A 25913-nucleotide genomic window follows, 5' to 3' on the forward strand; every position below is an offset into this window, starting at 1 on the left:
CGCACAGCATTAGTAAAGTCTTACAGCAGTGTCACTGAGGGCAGGATGGACACTAATAAATACCATTTTGGGAGCAATTGACTTTTCCTGGGTTTTGCTGGCGCAATAGAATGCAAATCAATTGCAGCGCAGCCCCGTAAACGAGGGGAAGATCTGTGCCTGGGGCCCGAACTTCCTCCTTCTGCCTGCAGCCACCGTTCTCCCCCTCTGCCCAGGCGACGGCAGCTCTGGAGCCGTAATCAGCTGAAGGCCGGCAGAGGGGAGAGCGGCGGCTGCTGGCTCAGCTAAATCGCAGCTTTCCCTGCCAATTTTGGAACTGCGATCAGATGATCGAGGCTCCCCTGGCGACTCCTATATCACCCCCCCCCCCCACGCAGAAGCTATTCAAATTAATAATGTTCATCTTAAGTAAGTGAGGAGGGGCAACAGGTCAGCAAAACAGTCCTTTCAAATGCACCTCTTTAATAGGAACAGAGGCTGAGAATTTGTGAAGTAACAGCCAGATCTAGGCCCCCAGCTTAACAAAGCAGGGGATGTGGTCATTGCTTTGTCCTTTGGCTTTAGCAACTCCAATGATTTTGGCTATGATCAGGTTTAGAGTTTTCCAAGGTTTCTAATTCTCCTCTAGCTAAGTCCTTTTGTCTTATACACACATCCTTTCTTAAATTGAAGGTTAAACTTAAAACGTTTCTCTTCACAAGTTGAGACTCGGAGGGGAGGATTCTCAAACCTTGAATGCGGCTGCTGAACCGGTTCCAGCTGGCTTAGCGTTCAGGTGTTTTAGTAGTGGATTATTAAAATGGCATCCTGTGGTCTGCAGTCTCTGATTCTGCCATGCAGACGTATTACAACAAGGTCATTAATATTTCAGCAAGCATTCGCACCAAGTGATTCCCTAACCTGGCTGTCCTACATTTCCGAGCAAAGTCTTCCTCCAAGTCTGAACTGTCCTAGCCTTACGTTCTGGTCACATACTGTGTCCTCAGAAACTCCTCAATTACTCCCGAAAGCAAATCAAGGACTGGGGGAGAAGTATCTATTCTGGTCTCTACTCTCTAGGAAGAGAGGGTATGATAGGGGGCCTGTCTTAACTTTTTAGTCCAGGGCTTATTCCGTCCTAACTATACCACTCCTTTGCACTTTTTGACAGCTCAGATCTGCCAGAAAAGTTTGGTGCCGTCAAGCAATCTCCCCCACGGCAGCAGGAGGGATGCCCACTCCCTCCTGCCACCATCGTATCCCACCGACCCCCCCCCCATCCCTCTGACAACCTCCCATCCTAGCTTATGAAGGCTTGCCAGAGGGATGCCTCCCATCTCCAGCCAGCAAGCCTGCCTCTTCAAAATGGTGATCCTTCCCCTCCTCGGTGCATCTGGGGAAGGGCCAAAGGCTCTGATTGGCCCAGACATTAAAGCCCCTCCTGTGCTAGTCATTCTAGCCCTGTGACTACTGCACTTTTCAATGAAAGGGTGTGTACAGAGAGCCAAAGCTTAGTGGGCTGCTTCCAGGAGGCCTAGAACACATGGAGCGAGACAGAGGCGGTGGGATGTTTCCAGCCATAACTTAACTTTATTTAAAGTGAACCTGTGTGGACCACATTGTGGCAAAACAAGAAAAGTCACCTGCTGCTAATTTTTATTCCTGAACCTCTGCACAGTCACAGTGTGTATCACTAAGAAACAGTGAACAATATTAAATACAAAGACAACATCTGAAGAAAAAAAGGTATTAACAATTTCATTTTTCCATACAGTTTGGGGCTAAGGCTCAGAGGACAGACCTGCTGGGACCTCCCAGCGGATTTTGTGCCCTTTAGAATGAAAGATGGCTCAATTTTCAAAGTATTTTAGTCATTAAGGACCCTTTTGATAAAGCCATGGTAGCAAATTGCCCCTTGCCAAGACCTCGAATAGGCTTTGGTGCATTTGCCATGAGGGAAATGGCTACCCCTTGGTCAAAGGAGCCCTAAGTCAGTTCTCCCTCCCTGCAGCTGGAAGTCTAGGCGAGCACACTGCACAATCGCTGCGTGTTTGAGGCAGGGGAGGAAAGCACACACGGGTGGCATTTTCAACTTCTTGCAAAATTCTGCCCTCAGAAAAGCAGGTGCATTGCCCACGTGGACTCTGTAGCCAGCCGGAGGGTTAGCGCAAACATCTGTGGTATAGTTTAAGAGCTGGTACACACTCACGTTCCCAGTCTCTCCAGTTAACACCACTAAAGCCTAGCTCTTCATCTCCTGGCCACTGGCCTCCTAGATGACCAGCAGGAATGGTCACTGGTGAAGGCCATCTCTTGGTTAAAGTATCAATCCTCTCCTCTTCCCCTGAGCCAGCCTTACCAGGAGCATGACAAGTCTTAGTTTTGATTGAACAGACTGCTAGACTACAACTCCCAGAAGTCACAGCCCAGCTCTTTCCCCACTATATCCAGACCCAAAAGCAAGAGCTCTCTCTATATTCCCAGGGGCTGAACAAACCTTAGCCCATCGCACTTAACTGGGCCAGTACATCTGGTTATGGCCATCTCTGTTCAGGACTGAAAACTGTACAGATTGGTTGTGGGTTTGTTTTTTTTTTTTTGACAAAACAATAACCTCTTGTGCGTTGCCAGATCACATCCACCTCACCATAGTCCCCAAACTTTCCTGTCCCTCTTCCCAGAGCCCAGTCCTTTTCCTATGGCATAAAGTGTCCTGCAATCCCAGACTAGGTGAAATGCAACCTGGAGTTGTTTCTACTGTGAGGGAGCAAGATTGTCTACATTTGATACCTCTGTCAGTAGGAAGAGTGAAGTGGGTTGCATTTTATATCAACAAACAGGGAAAAGTGAAAAGTATCCCTTTCTGAACTCTCACCGAGCGCCTTCCATGCAGCTCAGTTAACTCTGCTCAAACATTACAACATACTCAGATATACAACTGGCTCATCTTCAATCCTCGCCAACGAGCCATCTCAACGTGGAAGAGAGAAGCTACAGCAGATAACACGTCCAACATGTCCAAAAGTCCTCTCAAATCCACGCTCAGCCTGCTGCAAACCCAACAAACACAGCCCCAGCTCCGGAAGCCTTGTTGTAGCAGCAGATTTGGGGGATCTGTACCTGCTGCCTGTATAAAGGGACCCTCACTCTACGAGTCCCTCCTTTCTCGTGCATCAATGGTCAAAGTCCCACTGTGGCTTCTTCTCAGCTAAGCTTCAGGCTGATGCAAATTGCTCTCTTGTACATTTCCGTCACATTCTCGCAATCGGTCAGGGAGAAGCAGCTGTCCGCTATGTGACCCTGGTAGCAGTGTGTACGCTGGAGTCCTGGAGGGAGATTCCTATCCTCCGTCTCTTCTAGCTGTAGGAGATCATCCGCAGAGATGCAGTTGCGCATGCCCCGGCTCTCGGGCAGATCCAATTGGTCGAAGGACTCCGTGGAGAGAATGCTGTCCTCACTGACCGCAGTGGCTGGACGGCTTCGGGGCAGGGTTAGTGGGACTTTAGGGAAAGCCAGCTCGACCAAAGAGCCATAGTTCTGGACGGCAGGATGGCTAGAAGCAGGGTTGGAGGAATACCGTCCGTTGTATTTCAGGATCCCTTTTCTCCTGAAAGGTGTTTCTGGGGGGACCTGAGCCAGGGAGGTGTCTGTGTAGAAGACGGAGGAATTCTGATCAACGCACTCGCAGTCCAGAACCTCCCCAAACTCACTGGGCTCAGAAGATGAAGAGTAATAGCCAGACTCCCTCTGCTGGGGCTTTTTCAGGATGCTCTTCTTGGGTATGGACACGCCGACTGCCGTGGACACGGGCGTCATTTGTGCAGACAGTCCAGGATGTGGGTCATTAGCACAGGCTGTAACCTCTTCTTTTTTAATCTCTGGACAGTCACTCGGCGGCTGCTGCTTCTTCTTCAGGATGCCTTTGGGACGCTTCAGGATGGACTTCACCGGACCTACAGCAGCGACAGTGGAGGGTCCTTCCGCTGTGCTGGAGCTCATATCGTTCTCTTTCTTGGACTTCTTCAGCGACCGCTGCCTGTCGAGGGTGATGCTGGCCATGTGTTGCTTGAAGAAACAGCGAACTTTCGAGCCGTTCTCAAAGAGGGGCCGAGAAGAGCGCCGAAGCCACTCGGCAACGGTCGCCAACGGGGACTCGTTCTCCCTTAGGGTCTCCACCTCACCCACTGGGGTTTTGTAGCCCCAGTTCACCCACCAGTGGTTGGCGATGTCCTCGATGGTGGCTCTGCGGTCTGGGTTAACCATCAGCATCCAGCGAATCAGCCCACAGGCCTCTGTGATCAAAAAGAAACCAAGAAATGAACCATTAGGCGGCTGCCTAGGGAGGGAGACGGCTCAAGCGGAAGTCGGGTGGCATTTTATATTCACAGGGAATCTACCTGTACAAGGTTTCACTTTAGGAAGACAATGGGCCCAACAGAACCACCTAGTTTCTGAATCAGATACATAATATGTTCAAAACCAGCCATCTCGGCCTTTCCCTCTCCAGTCTCTCTCCCTGCCCCAGCTCTGAGCCTTTCTGTACGCAGGTAAAAAAGGGGTGTTGTGGAGGGGGGGATACAATTATCATTGGTGGCACGTCAAAAGCGCAGACATTGGCGCGCTGACAATCCCACGCAGAACCAATGCATGCCACCGGTTCCGCTGCTTTCACGCCTTACCGTTAGCGTTCTGAGGATTTGTGGTGGTGGTGGTGAGGAACCCCCCACTACACTGAAAACTCCTGAACAGTGAGAGAATGGAAAAACTTCCCAACACCCCCCCCAACGGGAGTGCGACCAGTTCTAAGTGTACCACCCCCTCAGAACACTACCATTAAAGCATGAAAGTGGTGGAACCGGTGGCGTGCATTGGTCCTGCACGCAGATGTTGGTGCGGGATTGTTGGCAAGCCAATGCCAATGTACCGCTGGCAAAGCTCTCTACATTTAAAAAAAAAAAAAAAAAAGTTAGTCCTAGACCTCAGATATCTTTGGCCTGGACCTAGAAAATAGGTTTAAAATACAATTTCCCCCACTGATACTTTGATCTTGGGCAATTCAAAGAGACTCCTGCTGTCTCCAGTACCCACTTAGACTGGAAGGTCTTTGGATCAGGGACTTATCATACTTCAGTACAGATCAGTAATACAGCACCAGGGCCTACATCCTGGTTTGTACTGAACGATATCAGATGTGGGGCAGGTAACGGTGCAAAAAAGCAAAAACAAAGCAGACAGGACCAAGGTGTCAAGCTGGTTAACTGTCTAACATCACACGGAGCGCCGATACAGATGAACTAAAGGTAATTTCATAGGAGAGGCAGCAGACATCATCCAAAAGTCCCTCCTTTAGCTCCTTTTCATCAGGTGACTTTTGCATCAGGTCCTCTGTCTCCTCCAGATTTCAGTCGGTCATCTTACCTGAAGGTTTGCCTGGGTCTCTGTATTCCCCACTGCTGATCTGTTTCACCAGGCTCCTGTAATCCTGATTATCAAAAGGCATCGCCCCATGCACCAAGATGTAGAGCAAAACACCCAGAGACCAGCTGTCAACCTGCCCCAAAGGAAGATGAGAAATGTCCGTTAATGCCACGCCAACTCCTCTCGCATCAGAGACCTCCCTGAACCAAGAGATGCACAAAGTCCAGAAAGGAGGGAGGAGAAGGGAGAACAAGGATGGACCTATAAAATATTTGGCATTATTTCATGACAGCAGGAAGCACACCGAAAACTGGCATATTAAACCAATCAGCAATGTGCACACCAGAACCCTCTACGAAAGGATCCAGGATGAAGTGTTTCAGGAGAATGAAGACTCCTAGCACTGATTGGAGCGTTGGAAAACACAAGGAAGCCTCAGCAGACGAGCTGGTCCCTCGGCCCATTTTAGGTCATTCTCAGAGGGGTTTCTAATAGAGAATGGCAAGGGGACAAATTTTTCCCCTACCCCCTGGAAACTCATTTTCCTGTCCTGGCGAGTTCTTTTCCTGTCCCTGCCCCATTCCAGCTTAAGCTCCGTCCTCATCCGCACAAGCCTCAAACGCTTTCAAATCCTAAGTGGCAACATTCTAGAGCTCAGCTTGTGATGTCATAATGCTTCATTCCACCAATGCCTAAGCTCCGCCCTCATCTGCACAAGCCTCAAACGCTTTCAAATCCTAAGTGACAACATTCTAGAGCTCAGCTTGTGATGTCATAATGCCTCATTCCACCAATGCCTAAGCTCCGTCCTCATCTGCGCAAGCCTCAAACCCTTTAAAAGCGTAAGTGTCCGAGGCTTGTGCAGTTAAGGCAGAGCTTATAGGAACGGGATAGGGACAGGGAAATTGAGTTCCTGTGGGTATAGGGAAAAATTTGTCCCAGTGCCACTCTCTAGTTTCTAACTTACAGCAATGGGAACCTTACTCCCTGCCCTAGCTATTTTCTGTGGGGCGGGGTCTGCACTGATCAGCCATTTAGGGTCTCTCTTACTAAGCTGCGATGGAGGTTTCTACTGCGGCCCAGAGGACTAAATGCTCCGACGCTCATAGGAATTCTACAAGTGTGTCTGAGAATTTAGCACTCCGGGCCGCAGTCGAAACCTTTGCTCCTTAGTAAAAGGGAGGGGTTAATTTAGGGAAAATACCTAGAGGGCCTGATTTATTTTAAAACAATAAAAAATTAATCTGCCTTGAAAGGAGGTGGGCAGGAGAGCAGAGAATCCTCACCTCTGGGCCCTTATAGGGTCGGCCATTCACAATCTCCGGTGAAGCATACAAAGGGCTTCCGCAGTAGGTCTGAAGGTACTTGTCATGATGGTAGACATTGGAGAGCCCAAAATCTGCTATCTAGGAGGCAAAATAAGAGGATTCAATGCAGAAGGAAAAGACGAAACCCCCAAACCACTATCTCCTTGCAAAGGAAGGTATTTTGCATGGCAGACTACATTTGTACCAGCAGCTTCTGGACTTCACATCCACAATATTTTATTTTTGGAAAACTAATATACTGCCTTCCAGAACCACAGCTACAAAATAATCTAATTAAAACATTAAGCAAACATAAATTACAGCAGACTGTATAAAGCTAACAGTATTCAAGACTTTACATTCTGTCCTTCTGATCACTTTGCTAATATCCTTAAGTGACCCCCCCCCCTCCCCATTCTCACCAAGAATCATCACAGAAGGCAGAAATGAATTTCCATCTAGTACGGACGAGGACTTCCCCCATCTTACACATTATAAATCAGCCCCTAATGTAAGGTAACATCCTAACTTTCTTCTTAAGCTTTAAAATTTAGGCTTCATCCTCATTTCAATGTGGGAGATCATAACTGAAACCCCCCCCCCAAAAAAAAACAAACACCTCAGCCTATGCCAACAGTGCTTCCCGTCTGGAACAGAATTCCTGACTCCCAGAACCAGCTCTGTAAATAAGCTGCATCCACCCCGCGTGGGATCCAGTAGCTCTTTGAATGACTGGTGACCAGTAACATAGCTCCCACCCCTCCTACCTCCCTGGGAGTGCCACATCTAGGAACTGGGAAGCAGAGCAGGAGATTCATCAGATCCAAAATGCCCGTGTAACTGAAATCAAAACCCTCTTCACCACAGAGCAACTCCCAGATGAAACGGCAACCTAACACCTAAGCCCCTATCAGATTCCAGGATTCAAACTCATTTGTCTTAGAACGGTTCACACGATATTCCACTTTTCTCCTCTCTAGTCTTGCAATGTGCTTTGTGCTGATCCCAGAAAAGTGGAATATCAACTTGAATTAAAAACACGAACACACTGGACAAGACTGGAAGACGCAGGCAGGAGTAAAGCCTCCCTCTGCCCCATCCGCTCCCCACCTATGCGGAAGCTTCTCTGGTTTTGCCAGAACTTGTCCTTAAATCCTGAGACCAAGGAACCGAGTCACCAGTGTGGCCCAACATCCAATCTACGACAAAGCTGGTGCTGGTTATTAGCCTAGGCTGTGCTAATCTCTTCTGGGAAGGCTGCACGGCAGAGAGACTGGTTCTAGACATGACACTGCCATAGGGCACAACCTCACGTTGAGCCCACAGAGATGCTGGGTACCTTCCTAGACCACAAGACATGCAGACAGAGCTGGCGAGTCTATTGCATGGTCTTTTGGATATAAGCTGTTATTTGGAGGAGCAGAAAACACCCTGATAACATCTTCTAATAAGATCTGAAGTGCACAGATCCACATGGCCTACTGAGAAGGCTCAGCTTAGCATCAGGACTTACAGAACCTATCCTAAATACTAGATATAAATCCTTATACCTTGTTTAAACTGTATAAACAACTTGCCTTGAGTTTAGCCTGCTGTCTATTTAGCCCAATGATCAATCAAATTTTTATTGAACTTGAAACTTGAACTAATTTTTCTGTCCTCACAAGTTCTTTTCCTGTCCCTGCCCCATTCCTGCAAGCTCCGTCCTCATCTGCACAAGCCTCAAACACTTTAAAATCCTAAGTAGCAACATTCTAGAGCTCAGATTGTGATGTCATAATGCCTCATTCCACCAATGCCTAAGCTCCGTCCTCATCTGCACAAGCCTCAAACGCTTTAAAATCCTAAGTAGCAACATTCTAGAGCTCAGATTGTGACGTCATAATGCCTCATTCCACCAATGCCTAAGCTCCGTCCTCATCTGCACAAGCCTCAGACACTTTAAAATCCTAAGTAGCAACATTCTAGAGCTCAGATTGTGACGTCATAATGCCTCATTCCACCAATGCCTAAGCTCCGTCCTCATCTGCACAAGCCTCAGACACTTTAAAATCATGTGTTCGAGATTTGTGTGGCTAAGGCTGAACTTACAGGAATGGGGCAGGGATAGCAACAAAAGTCACGGAGACGGGATGGGAAAATTGAGTTCCTGCAGAGAAGGGGGAAAACTTTGTCTCTGTGTCATTTTCTAGAGTGCACCTGAAGGGCAGATCTGCACCCAGCAGCTTGTAATGGAAACTGAGAACACAAACAGCTCGGGACATTCCTAAGGAAGGGGAATCCCCAAACAGCACAGCTCCTCCCTTCCACCTACAGAGGCTGTGTCCCTGGGCTCAGGTGATGCCGACTTCAGAAATCAGAGCTCTGAACCTTCTGTCCTTCCTGGGACAAAGGACAAAGACCTGAAGTGTCCCCAAAAGTCTCAATTTCAAGTTACCTAGAGGCAGCTCACAGAACTCACGATTTCAGAGCTGAAGGTAGACGAATTAGTCAAAGCCCAGAGAGTCTGCCTACTAGTTCACTGAGGACCCCCAGAATAGAACAATCCCTCCCCCAATTTCAAGAATGCTATATTGTCATGGATATAGACACATTCTCCTCGTGAAAGGTGACCAGAGGAATACGTCGTCATATACAGAACAACCCTTCCCCCCTCCCCCCGGAAGGTTCACTACACTTCTAGCAATCAATCAGATATATGGCTGCATAGGATGACAAGGTAGGCAGACCTGAGGAGGAGAATGTAACCGATGCGATATCCAACCTACAACACAGAAGGCGTTGGCGCCAATGAGAACTTGCTACACTGGGGACTAGATCCAGGGATGGCATTAAATGAACATGGAGGGAGGGGTTCAGAAAATGGTTATGGAGAAAGAAAGGGGGTACCCAGCTATGGATGGGGCAACTGAAGAACTCTGATGGGGGAGGGGAGGGGGGGTTAACATCCTATGACAGGAGTGAACAAACTTTATACAGAGGGCCACGTGAACGTCAAGGCTATCCCTAGCGGGCTGCACTCAGGAAATTATGAAACGTAGAACACCCTAGACTTTCTGTGATAGATAAATAAGCAAAATATTTATTAAAAAAGGATGGAGACAAAAATTGCCAACTTGGCTAGTCAGAAAATATATGCAAAATATAGTATATAAAATTCTCCACACTATGGTTAAATGGGGGGAGAGGGGGGGGAGGGGAGAGCGGACAAAATGCGACGTATCAATATCAACAGTAAAAGCACAGAGAGGGATTTTACGTTAAAACTGCCCAGGAACAAGAGCCGAGAGACAGACAACTCTCACCTTTACACTGCCATTTGAATCCAGAAGAATGTTTTCCAGCTTCAAATCTCGATGAACTATGGCATTCTGAAAAACAAGCACACAGCAAAAAAATTAATCAGCTCTGAGCTCTTGCAGAAGTAGAAATTCATGAGCAGGCAGAGATAAGAGCGTTATATATAACATAGTAAATGACGGCAGATAAGGACCCAAATGGTCCATCCAGTCTGCCTAACCATACACGCTCTCTAAATTAATGATTTCAAGTGTCCTTTCTCTTATATATTGCCCAGGACCGCCTTAGTTCTTCAATATAAACCATTCTTTTCTGTTTAGAGATCCTCGGTGTTCATCCCATGCGGTCACCGTTTTCCTTTCCACCAACTCCCTTGGGAGCACACTCCAGGCATCCACCACCCTCTCCGTAAAGAAGAATTTCCTATCATTCCTCTCGAGTTTACCACCCCTCCACCTCAAATTATGTCCTCTGGTTTTACCATTTTCCTTTCTCTGACCAGCAGACACAGGCCCCTCTGGGGTTTATTCCAAGAGGGTCTATCCCTTCCTCATTTCATAAATCTTGGTTTAAGAAATGAAGCAGCTGCAGGAAGAACCGACCTCTACCCCTGCCAAAGACATGCGCTTGGGTGTGAGCAGGCTGGGTCTCATTCCTCTTGGTGGGCTAAAGCTTTGGCAGTGTGGCGAGGGCGGTCCAGGAGCTCTGCGTGGGTGAGGGATGGGTGCTTTGGCTTGGTTTTGGAGCTATGGAGTGGGGAGAGGGCACCCTAAATAAATGAAAAGCTACTCTCCCATTTTCCGAGTGCCGAGTTCAATTCTTCACATTCCACCAACACAAAGTTATCCAAAGGCGAAAAAATCATGGATGTTTCTGTGCTTAATTATTAGTCTGTTGAGATTTCATTTAGACAGGTCAGGAGACTTATTAAGCGGCCAGAGGGCACCCTGTTTCAGTTATCTATTTGGGGGGGGGGGGGGGAATGGGATTTGATATACTGCATTGACAATGTATATTAAAGCGGTTTACATTTTTTGAATGTCCCGGTGGGCTCACACAGGGTCATAAGGAGCAGGGTGGGGTTTGAACCCACAACCTCAGGGTGCTGAGGCTGTAGCTTCAACCACTACTGACACACTATAAAAAAAAGGTTTAACTTCCCAGAGCCCTCTGCTCACATATACCCTTGGGCTGGGGAGAGGCCACATGAATGTCCCTACTGGACTGTTTTTTTAGTTTACCCTGGTGCACAGCCAGCAGATTTCTTATAATTTGACTGTCTTCTAAGCAAAAGTGTCTAGAGAACGCAGCCGCACCCCTGAGAGACAAAGAGGAATGCGCAGGGACACCTAGCCAGACCTACATATGAGCTCAGGCTCCAGAGGAAGACATTTTTTTCTTTATTTCAGCTTCTCAGTTAAGCTGAGGATGGCCACTAGTCCACAGCGTCTGAAACACCCTTTCGAAGCAAATGACCTAGCAAGAAGTCACGTCTTTCCTCTAGATTCAAACTCCCATAAGAGTGTGACCCCCACTTCCTCTCATAGAAACATAGAAACATAGAAATTGACGGCAGAAAAGGGCCATAGCCCATCGAGTCTGCCCATACCAATGACCCGCTCCTTGATTCTTACTCTCCTAGAGATCCCACATGAATATCCCATTTTCTCTTGAAATCTAACACGCTGCTGGCCTCAATCACCCGCTGAGGCAGCTCGTTCCAATGATCGACCACCCTTTCGGTGAAGAAGTACTTCCTAGCATCACCCCGAAATTTCCCTCCCCTGATTTTCAGTGAGTGTCCTCTGGTTACCGAGGGTCCTGTAAGACTGAAGATATCATCTTTCACCTCTATACGCCCAGTAATATACTTAAAGGTCTCAATCATGTCCCCTCGGTCTCTTCGCTCCTCCAGCGAGTACATCCGCAGTTTCTTTAACCTTTCTTCATACGTGAGATCCCTGAGCCCCAAGACCATTCTGGTAGCCATTCGCTGAACCGACTCAATTCTCAACACATCTTTTCGGTAGTGTGGTCTCCAGAATTGAACACAATACTCGAGATGAGGTCTCACCATGGATCTGTACAGTGGCATTATGACCTCAGGTTTTCTGCTGACAAAACCCCTACGGATACAGCCCATCATTTGTCTTGCCTTAGACGAAGCCTTCTCTACTTGATTGGCAGCCTTCATATCATCGCTAATGATCACTCCTAAATCACGTTCCACCGTGGTCCTGGACAAGGTTTCACCATTTAGTGTGTAAGTTCTGTGTGGATTTTTTTTCCCTAGGTGCATTACTTTACATTTTTTAGCATTGAAGCCTAGCTGCCAAGTGGATGACCACTGTTCAAGCTGTCTTAGGTCCTGCGTCATAAAGTCAGGCACACTGCTTTTGCCAACTATGTTGCATAGTTTGGCATCGTCGGCAAACAGTGATACTTTTCCTCTAAGTCCTTGGGTCAAGTCTCCTATGAATAAATTGAATAGAATCGGCCCCAAGACGGAGCCTTGAGGTACTCCACTCATCACTGCTGACGTTTTCGAGGGGGTACCGTTTACCATCACCCTTTGAAGCCTACCATCTAGCCAATCCCTTACCCATGTAGTGAATGTATCCCCCAATCCCATCGATTTTAGTTTGTTCAACAGCCTGCGGTGTGGAACGCTATCAAAAGCTTTGCTGAAGTCCAAATATATCACGTCAAGGGACTCACCGGCATCCAGATGACTGGTCACCCAACCAAAGAAGTCAATCAGATTAGATTGGCAGGACCTTCCCCTGGTAAATCCGTGTTGATGTGGATCACGTAAATTTTCTTCGTCTAGAATTTTGTCAAGTTCCTGTTTGATCAGTGTTTCCATGAGTTTGCATACTATGGATGTAAGACTCACCGGTCTGTAATTTCCTGTCTCTGTTCTGCAGCCCTTTTTGTGGAGTGGAATTACGTTAGCTGTTTTCCAGTCTAGGGGTACTTTTCCCTTGCGCATGGAAAGGTTGAAGAGTACGGATAGTGGTTCAGCCAGAACTTCACTCAGCTCTCTGAGTACCCTGGGGTGTAGATTGTCTGGCCCCATGGCTTTGTCTACTTTGAATCTTGAAAGTTCGTGGTAGACGCTACTAGGTGTAAACTCGTAATCACGAAACAGGTCATTTTGGCTGTCTCTTATTTGTAGTTGTGGACCATCTCCCGGTGCTTCACAGGTGAATACTGAGCAGAAGTATTCGTTTAGCAGTTCTGCCTTGGTAGTATCAGATTCTGCGTAGTTTCCATCTGATTGCCTAAGGCGTTCTATTCCATTTTTGTTTCTCTTCCTGTCGCTAATGTACCTAAAGAAGGATTTGTCCCCTTTTTTAATGTTCCGTGCTAGATCTTCCTCTGTTTGAAGTTTGGCTTCCCTGACTGCCTTTTTGACAGCCTTAGATCTGGCCAGATAGTCTTCTTTTGCCTCCCTTTTCCCAAGATGTTTGTAGGTGATAAATGTTTCTTTTTTCATTTTAATGAGGTCCGAAATTTCCTTGTTGAACCATTGTGGTTTTTTGTTTCTCCGGCGTTTGCTTACTGTTTTTACGTAGCGGCAAGATGCTTCGTTCAGGATGTATTTTAGATTTGTCCACATAGTTTCCGGATTGTCAGTTTCTACATGGTTTTGTAGCTCTTGATGGACAAAGTCTCTCATGTGGTCGAAGTCTGCCTCCGTAAAGTTGAGGACCCTCGTTGCTGTGTTTGATTTAGAGAAGCCTTTCCTGAGGTTGAGCCATACCATGTTGTGGTCACTGGAGGCCAGCGTGTCTCCCACTGATACTTCCGTTTCAGGAACTAGGGGTACTAACCTTGTGACAGTAATACACGGCCGACACAATCTGGCGGAAGTAGTGTCGGGCCTCCTGCTCCGTCAGGCTCTGCCGTTCGCTGATGTAATCGTACAGGTCACCTCTGCTGGCGTACTCCATAACAATGACGATTTTGCTGCTGTTTTCAAACACTAGGAAGAAAGAAGAACACCAGAGACATTAAGACCAGAGAACAGCGGTTTAAAACCCTAGAAACTGAAGTCTGTGGCCGCACCGGGTGTATATTACATACATAGCCTCCCCTGCCAGTATGACATCTGTGAATCGGAGAATAGTTAAGCTCTGGAACGCATTGCCAGAGGTTGTGGTAAGAGCAGATAGCGTAGCTGGGTTTAAGAAAGGTTTGGACATGTTCCTGGAGGAAAAGTCCATAGTCTGTTATTGAGAAAGACATGAGGGAAGCCACCGCTTGTCCTGGATTGGTAGCATGGAATGTTGCTGCTCTTTAGGTTTTGGCCAGGGACCAGTGACCTGGATGGACCATTGGTCTGACCCAGTAAGGCTATTATGTTCTTAAAATACAGCACATTGCTAAAATCTCTACATTAAAAAGAAGACAACATAGGATATTCAATCAACACTGACTTGCTCTGTCCCCCCTCATCTCGACATTCCCCTAAAGTCCCCACAGAAGTGCTTTCAGGGAAAGGTGATGCAACGTTTGAAGACAGAGCACATTCTTTCCTCCTGAGCTCATATGGAGACAACAGTGATACCAGGAAGAGAAAAAGCCCCAAATATCACAGAATGTAAACAAGTGAAAGAGAGAGTGAGGTGTGCAGAAGAGGTCCAAAGACCTGCAGTCTTCCCAGGTCCCGGCATCCAGGAGCCATTTTCTCAGCATGCTCCCATCCTATCATTCCCAAACATTCTCCTGCAAGCTTGGCAACCCTCTGTGGGTTTTTATCCATGCCAAGTCTTGGATCACCCCAAGAACCCCCCCCAGAAAGACTGACCTCTTGCACTACTTGGCTAGAGATGGCCGAGTCTGTATTTCAAGAGTCATCCTGCCAACGGGCAGGATCCAATGAAAACAATGTTAAACCCCACAGGGTAGAGCCCATATTTCAGAGGGCCCTGTGAGTTTCCCCTCCCCCCAAATTCTGCCCACTGCAGTTGACTCACCTTCATAGATGGAGATGATGTGCGGGTGGGATAGCGAGGACATGACCTCTATCTCTCTCCGGATATGCACGAGATCCTCTTCAGCTTTGATCCTGTCCTTCCGGATGGACTTTATGGCAACCTGAAAGCAGAGATAGAGAATTCCCAATCAGTCTCATTCGCTGTACAAGGAAACGGTAGCAAATCACTCGAGATGGCAGAATCCCTAGAACCACAACCCACAATGACAAAAGGAGAGCTAGAATAAGCCAGCACCAACAGGGAAACCCCCAGGACCAGTCTTCTCCCACCGGGCCAATGAGCTTTCCACATTACATCACAAACTCCGTTCCATCTCGTGGGCCAGTGCCATAGCTGGATCCTGGCAGCTCCTGGGCAGTTTGAGGATCAGGCGCCCTTTTTATTTGTTCATTTGGTTGGGTTTCTATCCCGTCCTCCCTGGAGAGCTCAGAATGGGTTACGTATTGAAGGGAATTCATGCGAGGTGATGGCAAACACGGCATGTCAAGATGGCAGAATATAGTTAAAGCAGGGTTAAACATAACATGACAAACAGTACAATGAGACGTAGCGTGACGAGCATTGTATGACATAGCCTGGCATCCACGGTTTTATATACAGAAGCACAGCATGGCAAACATAGTGTAGAAGTCCAGCTAACCTAGCGTGGGAGACATGGGATGGCAAATATTGTGTGGTCGGCATAGCATGAGAATTTGTAGCTGTGTTTAGCTGTAGCTCGTTTGGAGTCATCCAGCTTTTTATTTCCGAGAGGCCGTTGTGTAGTTTGGAGATTTGCCAGCGGAATGAGAAGGAGGTAAACACACAGTCATTTCCATCCTTACACCTGCTGCTTTTCCAGTTCTGTTTATGGGGTTTGTTATTGATTTTGAATTTCTGGAAATTACCCTGTGCCCTGGGGGGGGATCTGCGGAGACTTCTACGTGTTAGAAGGGATGTAAATGTTAGCGATCGGGTACGAGTCTGAGCATTTAACCATATGTTATACAATCTTAATTAGAACAGCAGAAGCTGGAAGGGAAGGATGGGTGACTATCAGGGCGGCCATGTTTCCATAACAGTAGGATCTGGATAGGACCACCTTCCCCATCTCCCCCCCCCCCCCCCACACCCACTTTACAAACTTCCCACACCAACTTTTACAATCACCACACGATTCTGAAATGGTGAAATAGCTGCAATTCTATTTATTGACCGATATTAACCATAACCAATTCTCATAACATAGCAAAATTTAACATAACTACTACTACAACTATTAATTTTTTCTATAGCGTTACCAGACGCGTGCAGCGCTGCACATAACAGCCCGCCCCCCAAGCTACCAGGCACACAAATATTCTGTGGCCCCCTGACCCCGCCACACCAGCAAGAGCCCAGGGGGTAGCAAGTCCCTCCATACCCCTTTATCCAGGTCACCTGACCCAAGGCACGGCTCTCAGCCAGCCCACCACTCATCGCCGGATGAGACCCAGCACCCAGTAGCCCCACTATCCCAAGTTACCAGCTACCTAGAGAAAAGCCGCCCTGGAGGACTCCAGAAGGAGCCGGGTCCTCCAATGTCCAATGCTTTTTAACTTCCCCGCACCCATTTCTCCCCTCTCCCAGCCAATCCCTTCAAAACCTCTCAGTGGGAAAACTTTTGCCCAATCCCTTCCCTCTATCTCCCCCCCCCCCCTACAGCTTGCTTGATGGGTGATGCGGATCTCCTAGCCCCCCATTATCTTTTGCCCATCAAGACAAGCTCTCGGGCTCCACTATAGGTGATTCTGGTACAGTTGGGCTATAAGAGCCCAAGTCTTCTCCGGCTTGGTAGGCTTCAGGAGTGCTGAGGTTCATAGGAAGGGAATTTAACTAGGGGGATGGAGGCGGGGAACCATCTAGGTTATATGCCTCAAGATTACCCAATTGTTCGGTTATATTGATTTCTCAGAATCGGAATAGCTTTAGGACTTGGGCTGAAAATGTTAACTCCCAGCTCTATACTGTTGGAATGTGTGTGTGTGTGTTTGGGGGGGTGGAATCCTTTGGTGGGGTGAGCCAAAATGGCTTTGTTGATTTCAGTATCATTATCATTGCTCTAAGACAGGGATGTCAAAGTCCCTCCTTGAGGGCCGAATCCAGTCGGGTTTTCAGGATTTCCCCAATGAACATGCATGAGATCTATTAGCATACAATGAAAGCAGAGCATGCCGATAGATCTCATGCATATTCATTGGTGAAATCCTGAAAACCCGGCTGGATTGTGGCCCTGGAGGAGGGACTTTGACACCCCTGCCCTAAGAGGTGGTTGTATTTATATTTGTAATTTCTCATTTTTACGTTTTCTATTTGATGACCAATACAAATGGTTTGCTTATTCTGCCAAACAACAAAAGAAACCCAACAGTGTCTGCGGTATAAAAACCGCAAGCAAGAAACAAAAAAGAAACGGCAGACTGATATGTACAAGATGCAGTCAAGGTTTATTTTACTCAGTGTTAAATGCGGTAACTTAATACCACCTTTTTACCAACCAAAAGACCCAACACGGTCCATGTTTCGGAAAACACGCCTTCTTCAGGGGTCCATGGTATAATAAGGATAAAAAACCAACCACCTGTGTGTGCAGTGGATCGACAATGCAGCGCAGTTATCCAAGCCTTCAGTGCGTCCCTATGCGCTAATCCCAGCACACACCCTCCCGATGACGCGCCTATGCGAAACTCGAGTCGAGGGTTTGGGGGCAAAGTTTCTGACTGGGATCACCGAAAGGGTAGTCGATCATTGGAACGAGCTACCTCAGCAGGTGATTGAGGCCAACAACGTGTCAGATTTTAAGAGAAAATGGGATATTCTCGTGGGATCTCTAGGGGAATAAAAGTCAGGGAGTGGGTCATTGGTGTGGGCAGACTTGATGGGCTGAGGCCCTTTTCTGCCGTCAATTTCTATGTTTCTATATTATTTAATTTAAGCAGCAGGAAGCAGGACTAAAGATCTGCCTCGTCTGTCAGCTAAGTTGAAATCAAACCCATGTATATGACATTGAGCATTACGTGATGTTTGACGAAGGCAAACCGGGACTGTAATGGCGTGATGATGGTCCCAGGTAGCGACCTCTGCTTACGACACTATTTAAAAGCACGTAGGTTTGCAGATCTGAGCACTTTTTATTTGTTGGTTGTGCATGTTTAGACATATATCTGGTATTTATAAAGCCTGTGTTTTTTCCGATATTGAAATAGAAGAGCAAGAGCCAGGCCATGGCAGAAGCTGTAGACGGGCTCTGGGCCACCACTGCTGTCGCACCAGCCAAGCTCTTACGATGAGACCCATTTCTTCCTCACCTCAGGCTTGGATTTCAGGTTCATTCCATCTCCAAGCCCTCTAGCCTCCTGCTCCCACCAGAGAGAAGTCAGACAAAAGAGGAAGAAGGCTGAGTGAGGCCCTACAAAGATGATGTCCAGAGCCCCAGCTGCAGTACTTTGCTGATAATTAAAACCAGGGTGAACGTGACGCGTTTGAACCAGAGTCCCAGCACAAAGGACGCTGCTAAACACCTTAGAACATGCTCAAATTTCAGACCAAACAAACCTGAGACGTTCTATTCAAGAGGACAACTGCACCCAATCCCTTTTCTCTCTCTAAAGGGATTTGCAAACTAGGAGAAAAATAATACATTCAGGTTCCAATCTACAATGAATCTACTCGGGCCTCTTTTCTTTTAGGGGGCAAGAATGCGGAACTGAGGTAATCCTGTAAAGAAATACTGCGACACGATATAGAGAAAGGGAGAAGAGGTTCCCAGGAGTCAAGAGAAGAGGGTTCAGTGCACACACAGTCCCTCCTTCCTCCTCCTTAGAGAAAACCGTTCCCAGCCCACCACAATCACCCCGATGATCGGGGCTCTAGTAATCTCGTAAACTTTGGGAATAAGATGATGAAATAAGTCAGTTGAAGGGACCCGAGACCTGAAAACATAATCTCTGATCATCTGTCTTTCTAGGGGATGACGTTCTAACATTAGTTTGTGGTGGAAAAATCTTGCATTCAGGAGGACTGACTCCCCAAGGCCTGGATAGCAGAGGAGGCCAAACTCGAGACATCTCAGGTATGCCTTGTACTGCCTCAGACAGCGAAGGACCAACTTTTTAACTGCTATAGAAGACTGAGCTCTGGGGAGAGGGAAGAGGAGCATATGGTTTGGGCTCCTCCAACACATCAACATGGCTGCATCAACCTGGGATACCACAGAGAGTGAGGTGAGGTAGGAGACCTAGAATATAATCTGTGAAGACAGCTAAGTTTCAAGAAACTGATCTAGACCCACCACTGAAAATAGTCACCTTGGCGAGATGCCAGGGCCTGTCTCTTGTCTTCCCTACACCACAGAGTTGCCAGACCAGCTACAGTCACTCTCTTTTGCCTGATCAACATGGGTTTTTGCCCTTCCTCTCCTATCAATTACAAATAAGTTAAGTCCTAGAGAGGGGCCCTGTGTGGCCACATCAAGCTTAAGACCTGCAGCAAACATCTCCACACTTCCACAAATGTGGAAAACCTGAAACACAAATGGTCCAAACACAGCCCAGAGACCACAATCCCAGTACAGCAGAACCCTGGCAAGGCTTCAGCTCTAACCCTAAGAATTCACATGCCTTCCTATTCTCCAGTACCCAACACGGTATCTACTGCTCCAAGACTATATTACGCAGTGGAACTAGGGCTATGAAGTTGAAAAAAATTATCTCGCTCTGAACAAGTTGGGGGGAAAAAGCTGCGAGTATCCCAAGGCGGATGTGAACTGGTGTTCCACCCCCATCGCCCAGTTGAACAGTGAGAATCAGGATGCTTAAGTGAGGTGTGCAAAAGAAAATGAACAGAAAGAAAGATGGAGAGCAGAGCTCAGGACTGGGGGAATAATCTCCCTCTTCTAGGGTTGAAACATTAATCCTTACCTCCCTAACAATGTGGGCAAATGGGTGGATTAGAGACTCTACAAATAGCTCGACTCCTACTGATTTTACGATACTCATTAACTCTTCTCATCCTCATGATAAAAGCTTTTCACCACAGGCACTGAACAGGCTATAATGAGTCATTACCCCCAGCCCCAGGACTCCTGCATGGAATGCCTGAAAGCTCCTCTGAAGGGATTTTTTAAGGGAGGCTAGACAGTGAGTGGTTCATGTTTCCTGGAAGAGAGACCGTAGAACTGGGTTCAGAAATGCCAAACTGGAGCAGCCTCAGCAGGGCAAGACCAACCCTCGCCTTTAAGAGCAGACCAGTGGTCCATCAAGCCCAGTAGTCCGTTCCCATGGTGGCCAATCAAGGTCCCAAGTAACTGGCCAAAACCAAAACCTGAATTACACAAAAAGCAGCCTTTCAGTTTTTTCAAAACTACAAAAACTCAGCTCCGCTTGCAAGGACTCAGGAGAAGAATTCCACCGATACGATCCAGCTATAGAAAATGCAGATACTCAAGTAACTGTCAGCTTATCTATTTATTTCAAAAATAAAACCTAAGCGGTTTAGAAAGCAAACACACAATCAAGACAACATTATTTAACATCCTAAAATTAGTAAAACTTCAGTAAAGTAGGCTATCGAAATCTAACCTAGTAAAAAGCTCTTACAAACAGATGTGGTTTTAGTTGCTTCTTAAAAGGCATCTTGTTCGTATATAATAAGCTCAAACATCCGCCAGAGAAATGGCCGTTGCTTGCATCTTCTTGGGTTTCACCAAGCACCTCTATTGATAGCTTCATGGCAGATTCAGCTCGTAACATTCTAGATGGTATATAATGTTTCAATACTTGCTTTAGATACCACGGTGCTACCCCCATAGATCGCTTGGTGAATAACCATCAAAATCTTGTATTCAATTCTACATTGAATTGGCAACCAGTGGAGACTCTTCAGTACCAGCGTTATATGCTCATTATTGTCTACTGTACCCTATTTCTTGTCATGACTAGTCTGTTTTCAAACTTGTAACCCGTTCTGAGCTTCTGGGAGAACGGGATAGAAATTGAAATAAACTTGTACTGCAGCTATGGCAAATTTTAACTGTATATTATGTACGTTGTTAACCTGTAACCAATGGCAACCCATGAAAATAATGTCTTCTGCATAGCAGTCCCTATCTGGCTTTAACTCTTGGGGAGGGGGGGGCAGAAGTGATTTCAGGGTTCTCCTAGGACAAGCAGGATGAGTCAGCCACATATGGGGTGTTGTCCCAACACCTCCCAATTTGCGGATAAGCTCTCCAATAGGCGCAGGTCCAGTCGGTACATCCCTCGGCTAGGGAGTCACCCATATGTGGCTGACTCATCCTGCTTGTCCTAGGAGAAAGTGTAGTTACTTACCTGTAACGTAGGTTCTCCGTGGACAGCAGGATAGTCAGCCACACAACCCACCCGGCCACAGCTAGGAACATCCTGGGGATTAGGGGGAAGCAGGGGGAAATGGGTAGGGCTCGGGCATGCCCAGTGGGGCCCGGGCACTGCACATGCTCAGAGAAAAAAAAAAAAAAAAATCTCTCTGAGCTATTGGAGAGCTTATCCGCAAATTGGGAGGTGTTGGGACAACACCCCATATGTGGCTGACTATCCTGCTGTCCACGGAGAACCTACGTTACAGGTAAGTAACTACACTTTACAGGAAAAAACAACACACTACTTCCTGCTCCAGGGGTGCTGTACCCGATATAATACCTTCAGTTAAAGAGCTCAGCTGCACAGTGCCAAATTCCCATCACCCGTGTCCATCTGCCAACCGCAGTACCAGGAAATGGCAGTTGCTATTTCTGGCTTCTCTATCCACCCCCTCATTCTCTCTGCAGCTAAACACACATTTCTGTTGTTGGGTGTAGCAGGTAAACCTTCCCTCTCCCCGGTGCTTAAGGACAGTTGTGAAGCGAACCCATCTCTTTTCACGCACTACAAGGAAACACGATAGCAAAAGGTCCAGCCTAGTACAGAATGCATTTGCAAAGACACTTTGTGAGAGATACAGGGCAGGTGAGTCACCACATGAACAATGAAGTGTAGACAAGCTGAAGGTGCCGCAGGTCAAGAATAAGGTACTTTGGCATAACAGGGTACGAGGTTCCCCTCAATTAGGACATAGGTAAGCTCAGGGAATCAGGTTCCATAAATGTACAGTACATCTGCTTCACAAGCCACCCACAACCTTCACTTTTTAACATTTTTTGTTTGCGATATTGCCGAATGGCAGACTGGTAAGATTTACCTCTTTGCAGATGATACCAAAATCTGCAACAGACACCCTGATGGCATGGATAACATGAGGAAGGATCTAGCGAAGCTTGAGGAATGGTCTGAAATTTGGCAGCTAGGATTTAAAGCTAAGAAATGTAAGGTCATGCATTTGGGCTGCAAAAACCCAACGCAACAGTACAGTTTAGGGGCTGAAAAACTTATGTGCATGACAGAAAAGCGGGACTTGGGTGCAATTGTATGTGGGCAAATGGGTGGTCACACAGGTTGAAAAGGTGACGGCGAAAGCTAGAAGGATGCTAGGTTGCAAAGGGAGAGGTATGGCCAGTAGGAAAAAGGAGGTATTGATGCCTCTGTATAAGACTGGTGAGACCTCATTTAGAATATTGTGTACAATTGTGGAGGCTGCACCTTCAAAAAGATATAAAAAGGATGGAGTCGGTCCAGAGGAAGGCTGCTAAAATGGTGTGTGGTCTTCGTGATAAGGCGTATGGGGACAAAGATCTCAATCTGTATACTTTGGAGGAAAGGTGGGAGAGAGGAGATATGATAAGAGTTGTTTAAATATATATGTGCCATAAATGTGCATAAGGCGAGTTTTTCATTTGAAAGGAAGCTCTGGAATGAGAGGCATCGGATGAAGGTGAAAGGGCAGATAAAAATAACCTCAGAAACTACCTTTTTCCCGCAAAGGGTGGTGAATGCTCGGAATGGCCTCCTGGTGGAGATAAAAAGTGTGTCTGAATTCAAGAAACTTGGCACAAGCACATCAGCTCGCCAAGGGAGTGAAATGGCATGGATACACAGACTGGGTGGGCCACGTGGTTTTTATCTGCCTTCAGAATTAAAGTTGCCATTGTGGTACAGGGAGATAGTTTGTTTCTTAAGCTTCCAGGATATTTCCCGCCGATGGCCCTAGAGACCTCCAAGTCCTGGGTTTCAATCATGCTGTGGGAGGAGCCTAGACAATGACACGCACACAGTCTCCTGCACCTCCCTTTGCTCTGATCAATTCCAGTTATGCAAGGTGGAAGACAAACATATAGAACACCTTGTTTGTGCCATTTTTACCAGGAAGGAAGAAAAGGCTAGACCTGCCCCCCCACCCCCCCCCCGGAGTCTCTGCACATTATAGCTGGAAACATTACACTGGCAGATGGAAAAGGGTGTTTGATGCAGTAGAGCTACAGCCTCGGCATCCTGAGGTTGTGGGTTCAAATCCAGCATGGCTCCTGGTGACCCTGAGGTGGACTCATGGGCCAACTATTCTCTCCCCCCCAGCTGAAGAGGTCTCCTCCGCAAGCTCTGCCTATGTACATTGCAGTCTCTGATTCCGGCATTCCCGTTCAGTTGCTGCACTGAGCACGCACGAGACAGCCGGAGGCTAAAGTGGGCACGAGACAGCCGGAGGCTAAAGTGGGCACGAGACAGCCGGAGGCTAAAATGCACCTGCTTAGTGTTGCTTGGACAGCACAGGCTGGACTCGCGAGGAGACCTCACATCATTGCCAGCCATTACACTGGAGGGAACCCCCCAAGCCAGAAACGAGGGGGCCCAGACACCCCCCTGTGGCTTAGAGCACTGGCTTGACAATTGGGAAAGCCCACTTCAAATCCTGTGCAAAAACGGATTTCAGTAAGGGAGTGCAGTTTGGCGAAAGGGCCCCTTAGCCCTCTATCACTTTGGGTACTAAAAATCTACCCCCCCCCCCTCCAGGGTTCCTTTCACTAAGGCGTGCTAATGTATGGAGCCCAGAGAAATCAAATGGGCTCCACAGCATTTAGTATACCTGACTATAAGTCCCCCCAGCCAGGGAAACCCAGTTAGCTTCTCTGGGCTCTTTGTAGTGCTTCAAACATTTCTAGCCTATCAATCGAGTGGCAAGCCCCAGCTGCAGATGTCACCCCCTCCCCCTCAAAATGCAATTGCAGATCAGTGCCAGGGCAGCCTCCTGCCCCTTCTTACCAGTCTGCCGGACCTCTCGCGGGCTTTCTTCACCTTGCCATACGTGCCCTTGCCCAGGGTCTCCAGGAAGTCGTAGCGGTGCTTCAGGTTGTGCTTGTGGTGGTGCCTCTTCACAGCCTGTTTCTTGAGGGCGGAGGAGCAGCCGGGCAGGAGGGCTCGATCCATGCGCGCGGCGGGGGCTCAGCTGATCGGGCGCCGGCTTCCACTTTGCCAAGCCGAACGCTCGGGGACTGGGACAATGTTCCCAGCTGGCGGCCCCGCCCCCGGCTCCGATTGGCGGCGCTTGATCCTTAATGACTCAGCTCCTCCCCCTTCCCCAGGGCAATTCCGCTCAGCTCCGCTCAGCGGCTAAACACACCCAGCTCGGGCTCGTTTGCATTTCCCTTCTTATCTAACACTGTTGTGTTCCTAAACATTCCTGCAGTGCCTCAGGTGCTTTTGAGAGCTGCACTTCCTCTTCTGCTCCTAGACTACAATTGCCTTCTCATAATAAAAAGACAACGACTTGCCATTAATCTTCAAGGACAAATCACATCATGGGCGGTTGTAGCCTAACATACACACTAGAGAGTTGCGCGGGCACAGAAATCCCACCCATCCCCACCTGGACCCTTTCCGTCCCCACCAATCCCCATCAGGATCCTCTCTATTCCCACCAGGATCCTCTCCGTCCCCGTAAGGATTCTCTCTGTCCCCACCCATCCCCGCCAGGATCTTCTCCGTCCCCATCCGTCCCCGTCAGGATCCTCTCCGTCCCCACCCATCCCCGCCAGGATCTTCTCCGTCCCCATCCGTCCCCGTCAGGATCCTCTCCGTCCCCACCCGTCCCCGTCAGGATCCTCTCCGTCCTCACCCATCCCCGCAAGGAATTACCTCCATCCCCACCCGTCCCCATAAAAAGCAGCAATTACTTCAGTCAGGATCATCAATTCCACAGTTTCTTTTGTGTTTGCGCTGTTGTTTTCCATGTGCAATCTCTTTGGTGGAACCCTTTTTTTGTTTTCTGTTCAGGTAATTAACTTATAAACCCCCTCTTTTACTAAGGCTGACATGTCCATTATATTATATGGATGAACCCTGCTTCCAAAGCCTTCCATCCCCGGGGGAGTCCCATGGGCCAGAGTGGGGTCCCCGTGGGAGTCCCGTGGGTTAGGGGGGATTCCCATGGGACCCCTGCGGGACCTACGGGATTCCCACAATCACCATTCCCATGCAGACCTCTAATACACACCTCATCTCTCTTAAAAGCAAATCTGCCACACAGTTTCAGAGACTCTGTTATAAACAGAGAGTAGACCCTGATATAATCTATCCTTAATTTAATAATACATGAGCTATTATTCTTGACCCTCTCCGTCTCCAATTAGCTTCACAGTGCTAATGCTGTCATGTAAACCTGCTGCTACTAAAGTACATGGATGTGAAACCACTTTTTAAAAAAGTAGCTGGAGTCGGTGAGTCCACCAGAGCTAAAATCTGGACATCACTTCTTGAGGAACTCAATAATCCAGATGGGCCACAGGTCTTCCATGTCTTTCTCCTACATAACATTGAAGAGGTTGCGGTGAGGGTCACAACATACTTTGTAGGACTGACTGTCTTAGGCCAAAAGATGTTCTGCTTGAAAGAAACATTATTGGTTGCAGGTAGAGATCCAGGACCCAGAGCTGACAGTATAAACTAGGAGAGACATGAAAGTTATTAGCAGTATTCCCATTCTC

General features: G+C 47.7%; 1 protein-coding gene across 1 annotated transcript; it reads right to left on the reverse strand.

Moving 5' to 3' along the window:
* Positions 1-1545: 1545 nt before the first annotated feature.
* On the reverse strand, positions 1546-24471 carry NUAK2 (NUAK family kinase 2). The gene is made up of 7 exons (XM_033919039.1): positions 24193-24471; positions 14987-15107; positions 13841-13992; positions 10010-10075; positions 6684-6803; positions 5398-5530; positions 1546-4271 (listed from the first exon to the last, which is right to left on the reverse strand). The coding sequence occupies exons 1-7, from the start codon at positions 24355-24357 to the stop codon at positions 3184-3186; spliced, it is 1845 nt and encodes a 614-aa protein (XP_033774930.1). The 5' UTR covers positions 24358-24471; the 3' UTR covers positions 1546-3183.
* Between the last annotated feature and the right edge of the window lie 1442 nt (positions 24472-25913).

This window comes from Geotrypetes seraphini, chromosome 13 (genome assembly GCF_902459505.1).
Source record: "Geotrypetes seraphini chromosome 13, aGeoSer1.1, whole genome shotgun sequence".
Taxonomy (NCBI): domain Eukaryota; kingdom Metazoa; phylum Chordata; class Amphibia; order Gymnophiona; family Dermophiidae; genus Geotrypetes; species Geotrypetes seraphini.

Coding starts and splice junctions, on each gene's coding strand:
- NUAK2 (XM_033919039.1), bottom strand. CDS start 24,357: ATGGATCGAGCCCTCCTGCCCGGCTGCTCCTCCGCCCTCAAGAAACAG. Junction 15,108..24,192: donor GCGAGAGGTCCGGCAGACTG/GTAAGAAGGGGC, acceptor CTCTGCTTTCAG/GTTGCCATAAAGTCCATCCG. Junction 5,531..6,683: donor GACCCTATAAGGGCCCAGAG/GTGAGGATTCTC, acceptor CCTTTGGGGCAG/GTTGACAGCTGGTCTCTGGG.